Source organism: Aethalodelphis obliquidens, unplaced genomic scaffold (assembly GCF_003676395.1).
Source record: "Aethalodelphis obliquidens isolate GAN/ISIS:26980383/991018 unplaced genomic scaffold, ASM367639v1 scaffold46, whole genome shotgun sequence".
NCBI lineage: Eukaryota > Metazoa > Chordata > Mammalia > Artiodactyla > Delphinidae > Aethalodelphis > Aethalodelphis obliquidens.
Window position 1 is genome coordinate 2,131,167 of NW_020837990.1, and position 19,275 is coordinate 2,150,441.

Here is a 19,275-nt window from a genome sequence, read left to right on the forward strand (position 1 = left end):
CCCCAGAGCCTTACCCAATGGAATGAACCTAGACACAGGTCGTAAAGATGTTCGGAGTGAACTTCCCCTTGGGACTTCCCTGGTGGTGCAGTGGTTAGGAATCCGCCTGCCATTGCAGGGGACACAAGTTCGAGCCCTGGTCTGGGAAGATCCCCCATGCCACGTAGCAACTAAGCCCGTGTGCCACAACTACAGAGCCTGCGCTCTAGAGCCCGTGAGCCACAACTACTGAGCCTACGTGCCACAACTACTGAAGCCCGCCTGCCTAGAGCTCATACTCCGCAACAAGAGAAGCCACTGCAACGAGAAGCCCGTGCACCACAACAAAGAGTAGCCCCCGCTCACCGCAACTAGAGAAAGCCCGTGCGCAGCAACAAAGATCCAATGCAGCCTAAAATAAATAAATTAAAATTAATTAATTAAAAAAAAGATTTAGACCACCTTATTGACTTATACCTGGAGTCTCCTCGTGTGCCACACACAACAGTGTGACTCCAGAGCTGCTGATCTTAACCACCGTAGCTACCATTTACTGTGCACTCTTTTCTATGTATTATCTCATTTAATCATTATAACAATCCCTTGAGGCAGATCTCATTATCCTCATTTAACAGATGAGAAAACTGAGGCTTAGAAGGGTTCAGTAACTTGCTCCAAGTGCGGTAGGAATTTGAACACATGTTGCTTTGACCACTGTGCACTCTACCCGAGGAGCCCTCATCGGGGCCACAGGAATAGGAGCTTCCTGCTTCTACTGTGGAGCCTCAATCTGCAGCAGCCGGTGGAGGCTGGGAGAGGTGGTCGGCAGGGAGTCTACTGACTCCTGAAAACAATCCTGTCTTCTCATAGTGTGGAGCCGAGATGAGTACTATGTACACACACACACACACAGACACACACACACACACATACATGCTTTCAGAAAGGACGATAACATCATTGCAACTCCAGATCACACTTCTACACAGCCAACCACATTGCTGTTACTTGGGGCCCAATAACAGACCAAACCAACGGGCAAGGCGGACGGCCCTTGTGACCCCAGTTCTGTGTAATCTAGGGACATCACATTGTTTCCTTGGACCTCAAGTTTCCTTCTGCAATTCATCAAACCTTACTAAACACCAGCTATGTGCCAATACTGTGGGTGCTGGGCTTCCCTGGTGGCGCAGTGGTTGGGAGTCCGTCTGCCGATGCAGGGGACACGGGTTCGTGCCCCGGTCCGGGAAGATCCCACATGCCGCGGAGCGGCTGGGCCCGTGAGCCATGGCCGCTGAGCCTGCGCGTCTGGAGCCTGTGCCCCGCAACAGGAGAGGCCACAGCAGTGAGAGGCCCACGTACCGCAAAAAAAAAAAAGAACTCATACCGAGTCAGACTGCCCGGAGTCTTCATCTTTGGTTCTACCACTTACTAGTTGCGTGATCCTGGGCAACTTAAAAAAAAAAAAAACCTCTGTGCCTCAGTTTTCTCATCTGTAAAATTGGGATCATAATAGTTCCCATCTCATAGGGCTGTTATGAGGAATAAACAAAATAATCCACAGGTAATGTGTTTAAAATGTTGTCTGTACACAGTAGGCACTCAGCAAAAGTTACCTATGGATATTTGGTGCTTGGGTTGGGAATGGTGAAGGTGATGAGACAACAAATGAGTAAACAATCAGAAATGCAGTTGAGAAGAGCCTAGCAGACCTCTCTTCTGTGAGAAATATCGTGAACTAAGGAGACAGGCCAAGTGCTTACACATGCACATGCCACGGTAGACAGAAGAATGGCCCCCAAAGATGCCCATGTCCTAATCCCCAGAACCTATGAATGGCAAAAAGGACTTCAGAGATGTGATTATGCCAAGGATCTTGAGTGGGAGAGATGTAGTCATAAGGGTCTTGGTAAGGGAAAGAGGGAGGGAGGAGAAGCAGACGGATGGGAGATGTGATGACTGAAGCAGGAGTTGGAGTGATGCATTTGGAAGATGGAGGAAGGGGCCACCAGCCAAGGAATGCGGGAGGATTCGGGAAGCTGGAGATGTCAGGGAACAGGTTCTCTCCTAGAGCCTCCAGAAAGAACCCATCTCTATGGACATCTTGATTTTAGCCCATACTGCCCATTTTGGACTTCTGATCTCCAAACTTTCAGAGAATCAATTTGTGTTGTTTTAAGCCACTGAACTTGTTAAAGCAGCAATGGGAAACTACTATGCACGCCTCTGGTCACATGTGCTGTATTTCACAAAAGCCACTTTCTAAGTCCTTATGACTCAAGTCCCTACTTCCCAAAAAAGGTGAAGTGAAAACTTAAGCTTCCAGAAGGAAGCATTCACTTTGAGGGAACGGGCCTCTCCAAGGGCTCCTTGTGTTCCCCACGGTGACAGAATTAGCTTCTCTGGAAGAACGGAGCTTGGTTAGGGAAGGTTAGAACAACCTGCCAAAAGTCACACAAAACCAACAGGTCACAGACTTTCTGGAAAAGCCTCAAAGTACCAGAACCTAATCACTGATGACAAATAGTAGTATCACTTTACATGTGCCTGACTTTTTGTGGGTTTTATTACATTTATATACATTGCCTTATTTTGATTCATCCAACCTATAAAAACCTGTTCAAAAACTACACCCGCAGAAAGTGACAGATCCAGAATTTGAACCAGGTCTTTTGTCTCTAAAACCAAGTTTCTTTTCCCCCTAAGATGAATACCCCTCATGGGTGGGTCACTGAGACAACTGTGGATCCCCTCCAACAACTACTCTACTCCTGGTGTGATACTTCCTCACCGCCCCCCCAACCACTTCTCAGAAGTAACCGTTCCAACGGGCCTATCCACAAATTACCTTCATCTTCTATGGGTTGCGATGCAAACAATGGCAGGCAGAAGGAGGGAAGCAAAAAGGAAAGAAAAAAACCAAGACAATATAAGAAAGGGCTAATCCAGACAACAGACCAGTCCATTCTTCCAGAAAACAGAGCTGAAACTTTGTTAGAAATCTATTTCTTGGAGGCGGAGTCTGGACTCAGGGAAGGAGTCTGATATAGAAAAAGGGAATGTGGTTGGGACTGAGAGCCAGGGGGCCTCAAACTCTGCTTCTGTCGCAGGCTAGTTGTTGGTCTTGAAAAAGTCACTTCACTTGCTCATCTCACTTGACATTCTGTAAAAAGTGGGAGTTGGACTAGATAAGCTCTACTAGCAATTTCAACTAAGACACTTCTGAGATTCTACCTCTGCAGGTTTTTTCCAAGTAGGAATACTCTGTTTCAGAAGAGGTACTTGAGTCATTTTCAACCTAGGGCAGGAACTTTTTTTGAGCTTCTTTACTCTGAAGCAAAACGTACCTGCTGTCACACGTGACTCTCAAGGCAGGAACAAGTGATTGCTATTATGCAACTAAATACTAGGAACTGCCTAGGTTATGAATAATGACTAACATTTCTTGAGCACCTGTGTCTATCTACATCTTTCACAAAGGACATTGTTCTTCTTCACATCCTTTGGCAACTCATGAAGAATTGTCACTCACCAAAATCACCTAAATTTAAAACTATATATTCTGTGTTTGCATTTCAAGGTCTACCGACTCTTAGAATTTCAATTCCCGCAAACATACAACCTACCATGTAAAATACAACTTCCCTTTTGGGGGGGGTAAATGTACTTTCTCCACCCTGGATTCAGGTACACACCCCATGCCCCATTCAAGGTCTTCTGCTTGTTTCCTCCTCCATCTTCTTTCCTCTATCTTTTCCTTCCAAATCACCCATCATCCACTCAGATTCCACACCTCCCCACTCGTCTCCAGGTTGTTAGCGAGTACAGACAGACCCAAGTGTGCAGAACAACTTGCAAGGACTTGGAAGACTGGAGAAAACCTTCCCTCAGGGCCACAGAGGATGGTCCAGCCGCTGATCACCAGTCACCTCTTGAATCTCGATGTCTTATAGACAGAGCATAGATCCCCGACATTCCTTGAGATGAGCTATTCCTGATGGAGGTGGTGGTAGTGGCAGGGGCTTACCAGAGAGAGGAAATGATAGGAAATGAGCTTAGCACATGGCACGCTGCGATTTCAGCTTCCTGAGATATAAAAGAGGAGGAACTGAGATGGTCTCTCAATGCGTTTTTGGTTTTGTTTTTTTGCGGTACGCGGACCTCTCACTGTTGTGGCCTCTCCCGTTGCGGAGCACAGGCTCCGGACGCGCAGGCTCAGCGGCCATGGCTCAGGGGCCCAGCCGCTCCGCGGCACGTGGGATCCTCCCGGACCGGGGCACGAACCCGTGTCCCCTGCATCGGCAGGCGGACTCTCAACCACTGCGCCACCAAGGAAGCCCCCTCAATGCTTTTTATCCACAGCACTTAATGCATTGACTGGCACACAGCAAGGATGGGGAAAGATTTGCTGAATAAAAAAATGAATGAAGGGTCACACCAGCAAGGATAATCAGGGGACCTCAGCCTGGTTTCCAATGAGAACAAGTTCAGGTGTGATATGGATGGGGCTGGGGGTTGGTAGTGAGGTAGGGATGGAAGGGGGAAGGTGAAATCTCCATGTGGAACTTAGCGCTGGGGGAATTCTAAAGAGCAGGTGTTTCTTACATCAGATTCCTGATCATCTGTCTATTCAGTCAGATCTGTCAGCAGTCTCAGTTTCAGAGAGCAGATTCCAGCTCTGTGTGGAAAGAGCTGGCAAGGAGCTAGGCAGGATCTCAGGGTCCTGGTCCTCTGGAGTCTGGGGAAGCTGAAGGGAACTACCAGAAACCCTAAAGAGAAGCTTTGGAATCATCCTCTGAGAACATCTCATTCACAGCCAACTACAGTCACCTCCAACGATTTTACTCACTTTGGAAACGCAAAGGGAAAGAAACATTTTGTTGACCTGCATCTTTGATGTGAAATTCTCTTCTTCCCTGTCTTCTTCTAGGACATCTCTCATTTTGTTTTTTCCTGTCTCTCAAACCATTTATCTTAGCCTCCTTCACCTGTTCTTTTTCCTCTACCCACCAGCTGGTTCCCCAGAATTCTACCCTTGGGAGTTGGCTTCTTTCCTTTTCTTTACACTCTGCCTGGTTTGTGACACCTACTCCCAAGCCTTCTACTACCATAAATACCCAAATTGATATTTCTAGCCCTAACCACTCTGAGCTCCAGAGCCCCATTTGCAACCGCATCTGTACCTTTGTGTCTATAGCACCTAAAACATGTCTCAAACCAGATTTGTTGCCTCACCCTCTAAATCACCCTACCTTCGTATGTCCTATCTCAGTTCATAATGTCTCCACCATTCTAGTTTCCCAAGCTGGAAATCCTGGGCTACCTTTATGGTCCCCTACCCTTCACACCCCACAGATTATAAATCCTGTCAATTCAATTTCCAAAACCTCTCTAGTATCTGGCTCTCGGGTATTTTAACCCAAGCCCGATTTATCTTTCATCTGGACTATTACAACCACCTTCTAACTGGCTTCCAGGCCTAGTTTTTCTCTGCTCCATTCCCCTTTATACTGACTTCTCTGCCTTATAATGTTATTTCCCATAACCTCTAGGAAACAGTCTGGCCCTAATTTCCACACTCTCATCTCTCACTGCGCCTTTTCTGTCTCCTTCCCACCAGTCTCCAGCCCCCCTGTGCCTTAGGATCTGAATTTCATGCTGTTCTCTCTGACTTAGAATGCTCTTCCCTCTTCTACACCTAGAGAATCTTTATTCATTCTTTAAGTTCTGCCTTAATTGTCACCTCCTCTGCTTTCCTCAACCTTCTTAAGTTACAGTAATTGTTTTCTTGGTGGTCCCACAGAGCTTTTTTTCAAACCTCTACTATGGCACTGATTGCATTATTAAATCATGTTTATGGTTTATATGCCTTTCTCTCTTGAGGAAGGCTGAGCTCCTGGAGAAGAAAGACAATTTTCTTTGCATCCCGAACACGTTCCTGGCCTATAGTAGGCAACTCAGTAAATGCCCACTGGAAGAATGAATAAAATAATGTCAGATCTAAAGTTGGGCCCAACTATGGGCCAACTGTTTCCTTTGGTAGACAAAATATTTCCTTTTCTTTCTAAGCTAGATAGCGTCAAGTTACTCATTTAGTTGGGGGGAGGGGTGGTGGTGAGATGATTCAAGAAACCCAAATTGAAATTAAAATCTGCCTCCATCTTCATTTGCAGTGTGATCTTAAATCATTTGAACTGTCTACTGGTCTCCCTACCTCTCAAACTGTAGAAGAGTATCGCGCCCTTCTTATTTGCCCTTTAAATTTAATTCAGGGCCCCTCTGTCTGGTTACATCACCTCCTCCTCTTCACACTTAGATATTGCATCTCTCTCTTGCATCTCACACTTAATCATAACATGACATTTAGTCATAACTTTCTATCTTCCACACTAGATTGTCAGTCCCCTGAGGGCAAGGATTACATCTAATTACCTTTGTACTCCCAACTCCTCTTATAATAGGTCATAATAGTTGCCCATAAGTACGCCGGGAAATGTCTGTATGTTTTTCTGAAAAAATGGCATTACCCAGGGAAATTTTCATGGAGATAAAACATATACAATTTTTTTTTCTGGTCTTGTTTCTCAAAGATTTCAATTGTCAAGATGCGTTATAAGAGGCCCCAAAGAGATAGGTAACTGTGCAGAGCTGGCTGAAGACCTTGGACAAAGCACTTCATAGGTGATGGAGGGAAGAGCCTCTCTACCTTGCTTACTTCACAAAGTGAAGCTTGAGGGAGAAGAGATGGAAGAGAGAGGATAATAGAGAGAAAGGGAGCGGGGAGGGGAAGGAGAAGAAAGCAAAGAGAAGGGAGGCCAGCTGTACTGTGGTCGAACTAGTTCTCCAGGGCGGCTAAAATCTGATGAGGCAAAAAGAGGAGAAAGGAAAGGCATGCAGGCAATTCAAGGACAGGTTGATTAAGAAAGGAGACAGCAGATGCTGCGGTTTCGGAAATCCAGCAACCCTGTGTGGTTCTACGTGTGGTCGCCTGTGTTTAAAGAGACTGTACACAAAAGCAGCCATTCAAGGCAGGTTTCTTTCCTTCTCTCTCCCTGCTTCCTGCCCAAGATAAGAGAATAAACAGAGAGCCAACGCGCACAGTAAATATTTCTGAATGGGGCACCGTCAACACGGAAGTAGGATTCTAAACAATCGTGCTACCTGATTCATACAGAAGGTTTATCCCGCAAAACCTGAAAAGAAATCTGAAACCTTTGGCCGCCTCTGGCCATCTGTGCTGTCAGCTTCCTCTCGGCGTGCTCCGGACTGCTGTGAGCTGCGATGGTGGTGTTTCTCTCAGCTTCCCACTGTGTGTGGCAATAGCTGGTCCTGGTGGAGTTCACTGCCACCGTTGCTTTATGTACAGGAATGTTTATTCTTCCACTGGGGCAACTGAACACAATGGGAGTTGTTACACAAACAGCTGGTGATTCTGTAGAAGGGGAGATGTCCCTTTAATTAAAAAGGTACCAAGGAGCAATTTCTTTCCCCCAGCAGCTGGGCTCAGGGCACTAACTTCCTCTCTCATTTAACCAGCATTGTGGTTGTATTTTGCAGCAAAGCACATCATACCAATTTGAAAATTATACTAATAACGCATACTCGTTAGGCGACTCCCCACCGTTGTAATTGCCCTGTATTGTTCTTCTTTTCCATTCATTTATTCTTTAGAATATCAATAGTCCTGAAGAGTTTTTTTAAAGGGAGAAGAATCTGACCATATAGCACTGGGGAAAGCAAAACAAAACAAAACCAGAGAAGCCAAACATTCCGGAACAGAAAAGCACACGAGGCAGTGAAAACATCCTTGCGTTGAACAAAAACGCTGTCCATGTCACCCCCGAGTCACCAGAACTGGGATCAGAGAGGTGGTTGACGTCAACCCCTTTTACAGGTGGGACACTGAGGCCCAGGGAAGGAAAAGGATGTATAGGAGTCCAGACAGCCAACAAGTGAGAGCAGAGTGAAAGCCCAAGGCGGGGTTCTGAAAGAAAGGTACACGGAGTTTGCTTTCATCGTGCATTACCCCTGGGCCACCTGTGGGGTGAGGGCCAAACCTACAGCCTGTCAACTATCTGTAGAGAATTATTCACCCAGGCCAAGAAAAGGCACACCGGCTCCTCAGAAAGTCACTGTGGAGGATGTGCAGCCAGCTAGAGCCAGTGGCTGACTTCAGAGTGCCAGGTGGCAGAACTTGACATTCATCTATTCCTGCACAGAATTTAACAGGGTGCTGTGCACACGGTAGGAGCTCAGACAATTTCTGGATGTTCACCTGAGGCACTTCACCATAAGTCTCATCCTCTTAAGCAGCAGGTGGCAAAAAGAACATGACAGCAAAGTCACCAGCAAAACGGGATGTTAGCCAGAGGACCAACAAGGACGGACATCACCTACATAGCCTGAGCTCTTGACAGAAGGTCCAGAGGACACAGGCTGCTGCTACATCTATCCCTCCATCTTCCAGGGAAGAGAAAACTCAGAGATTCTCCCATAAGTCTCTGGGAAAACCCCCAGTGGAACCTGGAGAACTTCCCAATGAAGAAGACAAGGGCTTTCAGCCCTGAGGGGGCCACAGCCATCTCATTCTCCCAACAGCAACTCTGTCCTGCCTGGGACCCTGCCCGTCACATGCAGGAGCCGTTCTTCAGTGCACTTTATTTTTTTCTCTCCAGGGCTGGAGTCTGATTCCATTTGAGATGAATCAGAAGACAACCATATGGTACCCCTTCAACTCTCCAGCCTGGCCATTTATTACAGCCAGCAGTTTGGATGGCCCTGCTCTGCTCCGGGGGCCCGCTTCCACTCGGCCGGCAACCCCGGGGCAGTTTGCGGGGACAAGATGCTGAGGAAGGAGGCTATCAGCCTCTACTCCACGGCCACAGCTCAGTGAGGAGCAGAGATATAAAAGTGGGGGACAACCGGGAACCCCGAGACAAAGGGAGTCACGTGGAATGAAATCACCGTTGGAGTAGCAGTCACGCCTCCCTCCTCACTGAGGGATTACAGGCGTTCCCCAACTGTTTTCTGCACCCCTAACCCTCACAAGGATCTACGGAGCTACATACTATTATTGTTGTGGACGAAGAATGTCACCTGCCATTTCAGTAAACAAAGGATGTCGCAACCATCAAGCCAGCAGCCACTGCAGCCGTCCCCAACTGTGCACCCTGAGGGGACTCAGGATGGAGAAAAGCAGGATCCTGGCCCCAGACAGCTGAGGTGCATTTCCAAGGAATGATTTCAGTGAGCCCAGACTCTTGGCATTTTCCCATACATAGAAAAGTGCTAAACCCACTAACTTGAGATGTCTGGTTTTCTTTAATTAATAGTAATCTTTTGATGTTCTGACCACCTGGTTTTTACTGCAAAACTCCTATATACCCTGGGTCCTCCCTCACCTCTTGAGAGCCGTCCCCCAGAGCTATCTGAGAGGCTGCCTCTCGGGCTTGAGTCCTCAGCAAGTCCCCCGAACAAAACAAAATCCTCAACTTCTAGGTTGGGCATTTTTTTCAGTCAACATTATCAACAGTGTACAGACAGGTGAACTGAGGCTCAGGGCGTTCAGCAACGTGCCCAAGGTCACCAGCTGGGAAGAGGCAGAGCTGGGATTCAAACCCAGGCTGTGCCGACAGCTGCCACGGTGAGACGTCTGTGTATCAGGCAGAGGGTGACTGGGTCTCTTCAGTTTCTGCCTGCCCTAGAAGAGGGTCACACCCTCACATACATGCACACCAGATGCCCGCCCGGACGAGCGGGGCGCTGAGCTCCGCCTCCACTGTCAGCAGGAGCAGAGCTGGTGGGAGACACAGGGTTCCCTCGGTTTGTTGCCTCTCTGAAAAGCAAAGCCCTTAGCACTGAGCACTCTTGTCCACTCAGTGAAAAGCAGTTAGAGTTTGAGGCCGCCAAGGGCGGGGTAGTGACAAAAACCGCAGGATAGAGTCATGAGGCAGGATGCTCTTCACTCTCTGGGGCACTGAATTTGAACCTGTTTTCTCATGAAATTATCAATGTCTGAAACTTAACAGTGATTAGGTACATGAATCCGCTTTGTCATCTCTAAAGTGATCTAAAAATCTAAGGTAGTATTAGGGCATAACAGGAAATTTTCACAGACGCTGTGTGCAAGGGGTTATCATTACCTTATTAGCCCATCCAAATACATTAAGGTCTACTCAGCAATAAAAGGAGACAAACTACTGCTACATGCAACATGGATGAGTTTCATAAATATCAGGAGAGAAGCCAGGCAGGCACAGGAGTAGGCATTGTATGATTCCGCTCGTATGCAGATTGAGAAAATGTGAACTCATCTCCGGTGACACGAGGTGGGTCGCTGCTTGCCCAGGGATAGGGGTGGAGAAGGAATTGACTGCAAGGGGGCAAAAAGAAACTTACAGGAGCGAAGGACACGTGCTATCTTGCAGAGGTGATGCCACAGGTATATTTATTTGTCAAAACTCATCAATCTTGAAATAGGTTTAGCTTATTGTACATAAATTATACCTCAGGAAAGTGAAAAATGAATGTATGCCAAGGTCTTCCCTTTGGAGCCAGGTCCTCTGGGTAGCCTGGGAAGTTCACTGGACTTGCAGTTCTAGACCAACGCTGTCATGGCAACATGGCCTCACACAGGGCATGCCCCGGAAGTCCTCTGAGACTTAAGTCACCTAATCTTTAAAACGAGGCTTTTCTCAGGGCTTCCCAGGACTTTTTCAGGTCCAGTGGTTAAGAATCCACCTCCAATGCAGGGGACATGGGTTGGATCCCTGGTTGGGGAACCAAGATCCCACATGCCGCAGAGCAACTAAGCCTGCATGTCACAACTACTGAGCTCGTGCACCTCAACTACAGAGCCTGCGTGCCGCAACTAAGACCCGACACAGCCAAAAATAAATTAAATAAATAAATATTTTAAAAATAAATAAATAAAGCGAGGCTTTTCTCAAGATCAAGAGGGATATTTAGGGCACGTGAGAGCAACTTTTCACCCACAAAATCACACACACGTGTAAGGGGGGAGTGCTGTGTGGGTGAACGGCCATGACGGGTGGAGTAGAGACTTGCTTGCCCCATCCCCCTCTAAGATCCCTTCACTCCACGTGGGCTTTGGTTGGTCTCCTCTTTCTGCCCAAGGCCCCTGGGAACGCAGCTGCAGCGCCCACCCAGAATCAGCCACGATTCGGAGATGCTGAGCTGACCAGGTACTTTCAGGGGATCCAATGTCCACCAGCAGGTAAGCTGGAGAAACCGGATGCTTGAATTCACGGGCTCTGCAAGATGCCTCTCAGTTCCTTGTGTTGCCAGCTCCGAGCTGCTTTTATCTTTGGGCAGTGATGCATAGCTAATGCTGACTGTCCAAAGCAAAGTCAAAGGCACTTAGTCCAGCTCCTTCCTTCCGCCACTGTCCTGCTCTTCCGCTGGGCATTGTTCAGATATCAACAACCTAACAGCACATGTAAATCCTTGCTGGAGATTTACCACCACGATCTCACCTCCTTCCTTTTCTTTTCATCCAACACCATAATACCGTAATCCTATCTACCTTGGGTCCAGATTATATTTTTAACTTAGTTCTGAGTCCCTTCCTGCCCCTCAGCTCATGCGGTCTTCACAAAGCCTCGTGAGTTACACAGCACAGAAGCTGAACAGGATATTGAGGAAAGGGGTTCAACAGAAGACCTAAATGCTTCAAGTGTCGGTCAGAAGCTGGGCTGGGACTCAGGGCATCAGACCCCGGCCAGAGGGTCCTTCTGTAAAATTCTACTTCTCAATCATTAGAGAACATTCGAGAGCCATGCGCTGTAGACAAAGTATTAGCCATAGGCAGTCTCGAACGAATGGAACCAAAACAAAAGGCCAGAGTCGTGTCAGTGGGGCCTCATCAAATTCAGTTGCTGGGTGGCTGCTCTCAGAGTTCCAGTGGCAGAGAAGCCTCCGCTGCCCCCCAAAACCACAGAGGCAAGTAAGAAAAGCAAGTAGGGAACACAAAGCAACACGCCAAGGGGGTAAGGTTGGGGGGGATAAATTGGGAGACTGGGATTGACATATACACGCTACTATATATAAACCGGATAACTAACAGAGGCCTGCTGTGTGGCACAGGGAACTCTGCTCGGTGCTCTGTGCTGGCCGCTGTGGGAGGGGAACCTGCAAGGGGGGGTGGACATATCAATACATGTATTATGGCTGATTCACTTTGCTGTACACCTCAGGCTGGCACAACGTGGTAAATCAACTGTACTCCAATAAAAATTAAAAAAAAAAAAAGATACAAAAGACAACAACAAAAAAGGCAACACTCGGTCAGAATTCACCCTGCCTTCCTGGGTGATCCATTCGGGCCCTTCCTGGCCCCAGGCCTTTCCCAGCACACACACTCTTCCTTTTCCTTCCGACCTACCTCACTCCAGTCTTGACAAAGCTGGGCCTTTATTTTTAGAACTTTGGGGAAAAGGAAGAGCTAAGGGCATAGAAAGAAAAAGGAAGGGACAGGCCATTTTGGCCCCTTGAAAGCTTCCTTCCTGAGGCCTCCCTAACACCTCCGTGCCTTGTGCTTGCATGTGTGCGTGCATGCACACACACACGCACACGCGTACACACACACGATATAAACGGCCAGTTCTCGAACCTTCTCCACATGGCTGCTGTTCTTCTACAGCAGCGTCTAAGTTGGACCAAAGGTCATACGGTTGGGTGGAAAAACCCTAGCACCGCTCCAGGGGCGCTCCAGGGGCATAACGAGCTAGAGGAACATACCCGACTCCTCTCAGTAGCGGTCAAGCACTTAATAAGCATGCGCTAATTAATCCTGCTCCCCTCAGAGGGAGCCGGCCAGGCCCTGAGGGCTTGAGTGACTTATCCAAGGCCAGAGCACAGCACAGGCTGCATGGGACCTGGGCCTTGCTGGCATCGGTGCTCTCTACGGTCCACCCAGAGCCCAGTGGAAGGGCCCTTCTTGCTGCTGCACAAGATCAGACGCAGTTACACCCAGAAGGGAAACCAGAGCTGCCAGCCCTGGTTACCACCATTCCCTCCAAAGGATGGTTCCAGACCTCGGTCTCATTCCTTCTTGAAACATCACAGCCTGGTCTTCCTGAATCCAGGAAACCATCACTGCTCTCTCCCACTTTCCATTTCATCACGCTCCTTCCTCCAGGCTTAAAGCCTAAGAAAGAGGCTTCTCAGAAGTGGAGCCCGGTGCCTTTGCTCTCTTTCTTCACAACTCTCCAGAATGAAGTTAAAAGTCTGCTCTCTGCACAGATGTAGAGCACAAACGTACCGATACCAAGGAGGGAAAGCAGCGGGGTGTGTGTGTGTGTGTGTGTGTGTGTGTGTGTGTGATGAATTGGGAGATTGGGATTGACATGTATACACTGATGTGTATAAAATGGATGACTAATAAGAACCTGCTGTATAAAAAATAAATAAAATAAATTCAAAAAAAAAAGTCTGCTCTCTGGAATCTCAGATGGCCCTGGGGAGAAGTCCCTCTTCTTACTGACCTGATTAAGTTATTAAGAGGAAGGCTGACCACATCAGCCTCTCTTGGCTGAAGTAGAAGAGATGCCAGCCCAGGTAGGGAGTAGACTAGATCAGATGACCGCCAAGGGCTCTGATGCTCCAAGACAGAGAATTTGAGAAGACAGAAGAGCAAGCCTACCCCCTCCCCAGGATGTTTCCTCATGACCCACTCTGTCACGTTTCCAGTAAAGAGAGGCAGTGCTAGTAATAATAGTAGCTGTGATAGGCTGAAAGGGGCTCCTCCCAAAATATTCATGCCCTAATTCCTGGAACCTGTGAAAAGAGGGTTTTGTGAATGAGATTAAGTTAAAGACCTTGAGATGGGGAGATTATCCTGAATTATCTGGGGAGGCCCTAAATGCAATCACAGTGTCTTCATAGGAAAGAGGCAGAGGGAGATTTGACACAGAAAGAAAAGAAGGCAAGGCAACCACAGAAGCAGAGATTGGAGGGATGCTGCCACAAGCCAAAGAATGCCAGCAGACGCCAGGAGCTGGAAGAGGCAAGGAATAGATTCTCCCTTAGAACCTCCGGAGGGGGCAAAGCCCTGCCAACACCTTGATTTCAGCCCAGGTATGCTGATTTAGGGCTTCTGGCCTTCAGAACTGTGAGAGAATAAATTTCTGTGTTTTTAAACAACCCGGAATGGGGTAATTTGTTAAAACAGAAACTAATACAGTAGCTAACACTTAAAGATCACCCACTGTGTGCCAGGCACTGCTCTAAGTGTTTTACCCACATTAACTCATTACATCCTGGTTCTGGATGTGAGGCCTGAGCTGAGCCGACACATGCCTGAGTTTGAATCCCAGGTTCACTGCTCACTGTTGTGACCCTGAGCAAGTTATGCAACCTCTCTAAACCTCTGTTCCCCAGTTCATAAAATGGGCATAGAATTACCTTTCTCACTGCGCTGCTGGGAGGATAAAATGGATAATAAATGTGAAGTGCTTAGAACAGTACATAGTAAGTACTCACTAAATGCTAGTTATTATGAGATCTCAGGGATAGAACAAGCCAAAATGAAACCATCATCCTAATGTTTCAGCACGTAGCCAAGGCCCCTTGGACCCAGTGCAGGAAAGATGTCCTGTTAAAGCCACCTCAAAGAGCAAACACCTCGGTCTGAAGAATTCAGTTAAGTATTTCTTCCCTTCATTAAGCAATTTAGGTCCTTAACGCTGGCCTCATTTTAGAAAAGGCGAATGCCAGGGGCTGTGCTAATTCTGCAGCCTTGCCCCACAGACTGCTGGCCCCTACCTGCCCCTTCTTAAGGACAGCTATGCACATCCATCATACGAAGGACCTGACTTGCAGCTTCCACACCTGGCACACCCCTGCAGAGCCCACCACATCTTCTCCCTGTAACTCTGGCGTCAGCAACTGGAAGTTAGTAGGAGGCAGAAATGTCAGTCCATTTTATGGCCTTCCAAGGCCACTCCGACCTGTCCCAGCAGGCTGGGTGGAATGATAAAATCAGGGATCAGTTTTGATCAAGAGATTACAGCCAAGTTACTAGTAAAGAATAAAGGTTTGCCCAGAGGCCAAGTAAGGGAGACCTAGCACTATCACCTGAAAAAAGGGAGAAGAAGACAAACTTTCCTCAAGTTGGCCCTTTCTGATAAAGTTTGCCCAGCTCCCTGTTCAGGTGATGTCATTCAAAGAAGCAGCGCCCTACAAGGATCCCAGGCCTTGTGTCCCAGCCTAAGAAATCTGCATGTGAGGAATTCACCGAGGGAGAAGGGCCTGGCCACCCGGCCTAGGCAGCGTTCCAGCCCCACGGCCTTGGGCGGCCAGCCTCCGAAGACTCCTGCTGCCGCTGCTGCCTGGTGCCGGCGACCAGGCCTCTTCCCAGCAAGCTGCTGGGGCAGCCACCTGCGCGCTCTCTGCCCTTCCCTACCCCGCCCTCCCGGAGGAAGAAGGATGAGGGAGGACTGCTCCCCTCCTCACTCTCAGGCACCCACAGATTCCTGCGCTGCCGTCACCGTTGACGAGAACCCAGGGCCCCTGGGGGAAGTGCTTCCCCTTCTCATTCCATCCTCCCCATCAATGAACAAGAGGCAATCCCAACGCTCCCGCCCCTCCTACTCCGAGGGAGGCAGAACCCGAGAGCGACATCGGAGCTGGAAGCCGCAGCAGTGGGAGGGCCGGCCTCCCTGCCCCGCCGTGCCTTGCCCTTTCCCAGCCATCAGAGGATCCCAAGCCAGCCCGGCGTTCCGGATCAAGAGGGTGCCCGAATCCTCGGTGGGGCCCCGCCTCCCCGGGGGCTCAGCGCTGGAGACCTCGGGGAGCCCGAGAGAGACTCGCTTAGCCCCACCCTCTGAGGCCGGGCGCGGGCCACCGTACCCGGGACTCGAACCCTGTGCCCTAGCCCTTAGGCATCCCGCACCCTTAGGCACGCCTCACCGTAGGCATCGCCAGCAAGCCCCCAGCCCAGCGCTCGGGCGCGGAGCCCTCCCCTGCACCCCCGCCAGGAGGAACCGAGTCCCGGGCCGCCCGCGCGCCCAGCCTACCCCCAACAGGTCGTGGGCAGCGGGGAACGCGCCGCCCGCCGGGCAGGCGCCAGGAGGCGAGCCGGAGCGAAGCCGAGGGCCGGTCGCTTGGGGCGGGAGGGGTCGCCCGGGCGGCGAGCCCGGCCACTTACGCGCGGGCTCTGGGGAACCCCATGGACAGGAGCACGTCCAGCGCCGATCCATGCTTGATGGTGCCGGGGCGCTGCTGGCGGTTCCTCCGCGGGGTGACTTTGCTGTACAGCTCCTCTCTCGCAGCCATGCCGAGCGGGCTGGGGTGGCCGTACTGAGCCATGCTCAGCGGCCAGCCATCGCCCGGGGAGGCGCCCAAGCCGGAGGGTCCCGGAGGGCGGAGGACTGGCCCGGAGCCGGGGCGGGGGCTCGGGGACCCGGTGCCGGGAGGGAGGCGGCGGCGGCGCTCGGAGCTTCCCCGGTGTCGAGACTGACGCTTCCTGGTGAGGCCACCGGAGCCAGAACGGCCCGCCGCAAGCGGCTTCTCCCCGACCGGCCGTCAGCCCCTCGGGGCCCGGGTGCCCCCTGCACGGCGCCCGCAGCAGCCCTCTCTCCTCCGCCCCTCTCCTTCTCCGCTCCCAGCAGTCCGGGAATTTGCACTGAGTAATTTTTGAATGGATCAAAAAGGAAAAGGAGCCTTGTGGGCCGGCCCTGCCTGGCCTGTACCCGGGCCCCGCCCCTCTCTTAAAGCGGCAGCGCAGCCCGCGGCTGCTCCCGCAAGCTGTGGAGTCCAGGTGCTCTGGGCGGAGGATTCGAACCAGCGAGGGCTGCCTGTGTACACTGGTTCCAGTTGGTTCCGGAGAGTCACTCCCAGCGCTCCAGCTTCTCCATGGCTGCCATCAAGGGACAGCTGGGCCTCAAGACACAAGATCAACCCATTTCAAGTTTCCTGTGGTTCTAGACGGGGTTTTATTAATGGAAATTGGGCGAACTGATGGATGACATTAATGCACCAGAAGGCCAAGCCATGAGGCCCAGATAAAACGTTTTGATTCCCAAAGACCCTGCAAAATCCAGAGGATTGGGTTACGGTTCCTGGAGACCAAGTTCCCATCAGCTGGCTAAGGGCTACACTGAAGACCTTCTGTGTTCTCCGTGACCTCCGTGGCCTAGACGGTGACTTCAGGGCAAAGGGTGGAACCTGGGGCTCTCGGCCTAGGAGGGGAGAGGAAGGGAGGGAAAGGACAGGGCAGAAAGAAGAGGGAAGGGAAGATGCCAGGAAGAAGGAGGCGGAGAGGAAGGAAGTGGGAAGTGGAGGAGGGTGGAGGGAGCCGGAACAGAGAAAGAACACTTTCTAATTGTAAAAGGTGTGCAACGTGGAATGGGTTGATTTTCAACAGCAAATGAGTACCCCGTCAATAAAAGCATTCAAAGTAAAGACTGGAGCACCGCTGCTCAGCAGTGACGAATAAGTAAATTGCATCATAGTTTGGCTCAAATTACTCCCACCTCAAAGAAGGTGGAAGTCCTAGACATCCCTACTCCCCAGTGCCCCACACCATGAACTTGGCTTGGGGATGTTAAAGCTCTTCCATTCGGAGACAAACTTACGGTCCTCAGTCAGGGACAAGGACCCTGCCTGGTGTAATGCAAAAGGCAGAGAGTAAAGCCCGGCTGCTCTTTTTCAGGCAATAATAATAATTATAACACCACCTAACATTTATTGGGCTCTTGTATGTGTCAGTCATTGTGTTCAGGATAATAAATGAATTAACTCATTGAATTTTTATGACCCTATGGGGTGTGTATGATTATTATCCCAGTTTGCAGAAGAGAAAACTCAGCTTAGAGAGGTTGAGGAAGATTGTAGGGCTGGTAAGTCAGAGCCAGAGCTTTTGGTGCCTTGGATGAGTTGTTTCTGCTCTCTACAGCCCCGTGTCCTTATCTGTAAGCATCATAGTAACTAACCTTACACAGTCTGGGTTCTCCAAAAATGTCAGCTCCTCCCCTTGCCTGGAGCATGGGGGAGGGATGATGACCGGCTCCCAAGGAGCAACTTTTTGATGTTGCTTTATAAAGCATCCAAGGGTTTTACCAGGGGAAATGACACAGCTTAATTCTCTTAGCCCAGAATTTGTTTTCTAAAAAATATCCAGTGGTGTTTGGAAGTGGGGAGATAAGGACTACTGGGGCCTAAGTAACCATGTGCATAATTCTGTCTCCTGCTGTGTAGGGGATGAGGAAAAGTTCCTGGGTGGGGGCTTCTGCCGGAGCACAGCAAGTGCCCTGAAGCGATGCAGAGGGCTTCTCCTGGGCATGGAGCAAAGAGACAAACCATACCTAGTAGACTAGCCTCCCTGGGACGTGTTCGGTAAACGACGCTGGACCTTACCCGATATTCTGAATTTCTTCCAAATGCCTGGGCTGGGAGTCAAACGATCTGGAACCTAGTCAAGCGTTAATGTCTGTAGAAGCACTTTGTAAACCATGAGTACCACACAAATAACAACTGAAATTTACTGAGAACTGATGCTGTTCTTAGCGTCTTCCACATATAACTCATTAGTCCCTTGACAAGACAATGACGTAGGTACCACCATATTACCATTGGCCATTTTACAAATGAAGATCTTGAAGGAGACAGAGATAAGCATCTTCTCCAAGATCACATGGCCAGTAAGTGGTTTGAACCCTTAAAATTTTTCCAAACAACCACTTACAGCCATTACTATGATGATGAAGAGATGCCATGTTATTAAAATAACATGGTCAAATAATAACCTTTTTGACTCCTCCTGTTACCGCACTGAATTGGGGTCCACTCACTCAAAGTGTAGCAAAGCCAGTTTACTGATGCCAGATTGTGGTGAAGGAAAGTAGAGTGTTTATTTCAGGGCACCAAGCAAGGAAGTGGGAGACAAGCCTCAGATCCATCCCAATTTGATCCCTGAGTTAGGGTTTTTTTGGTTTCTCTTTCTCTTTTTTCCACACGGCTTGCGGGATCTTAGTTCCTTGACTAGGGATTGAACCCGGGCCACAGCAGTGAAAGTGCTGAGTCCTAATCACTGGACCGCCAGTGAATTCCCTGGTGTTTTTTGGTTTTGTTTTTTTCTAAAGAAGAACAAAGAGGCTGCGATTAATCCTCATCCTGTGATATTTCTCTGACATTTCTCGGAGTCAGGATGTCTCTGGTTTACAATCCTCTGGCCGCGTGGCCCATAGCTCGGGGGCCTGTTAGCTCCTCTTGCCCTGGAGAAACCTGAGTTTGTTCGTTAATGATGATATCTAATGATACAACAGCAATTTTATC

At 49.5% G+C, this 19,275-nt stretch overlaps 1 protein-coding gene across 3 annotated transcripts in view; it reads right to left on the reverse strand.

Annotated features, from left to right (window-relative positions):
• The window catches only part of UBASH3B (ubiquitin associated and SH3 domain containing B), a 142,671-nt gene extending 124,967 nt beyond the window's left edge, over positions 1-17,704 (reverse strand). For 2 of the 3 annotated variants that reach the window (XM_027081990.1, XM_027081992.1), the window contains exon 1: positions 16,148-17,703. In XM_027081990.1, the coding sequence (XP_026937791.1) occupies positions 16,148-16,308 (161 nt within the window). In that variant the 5' untranslated portion in view covers positions 16,309-17,703. Of the gene's footprint in view, positions 1-16,147 lie in introns of all 3 variants that reach the window. The other variant, XM_027081991.1, reaches the window with a different exon arrangement.
• Between the last annotated feature and the right edge of the window lie 1,571 nt (positions 17,705-19,275).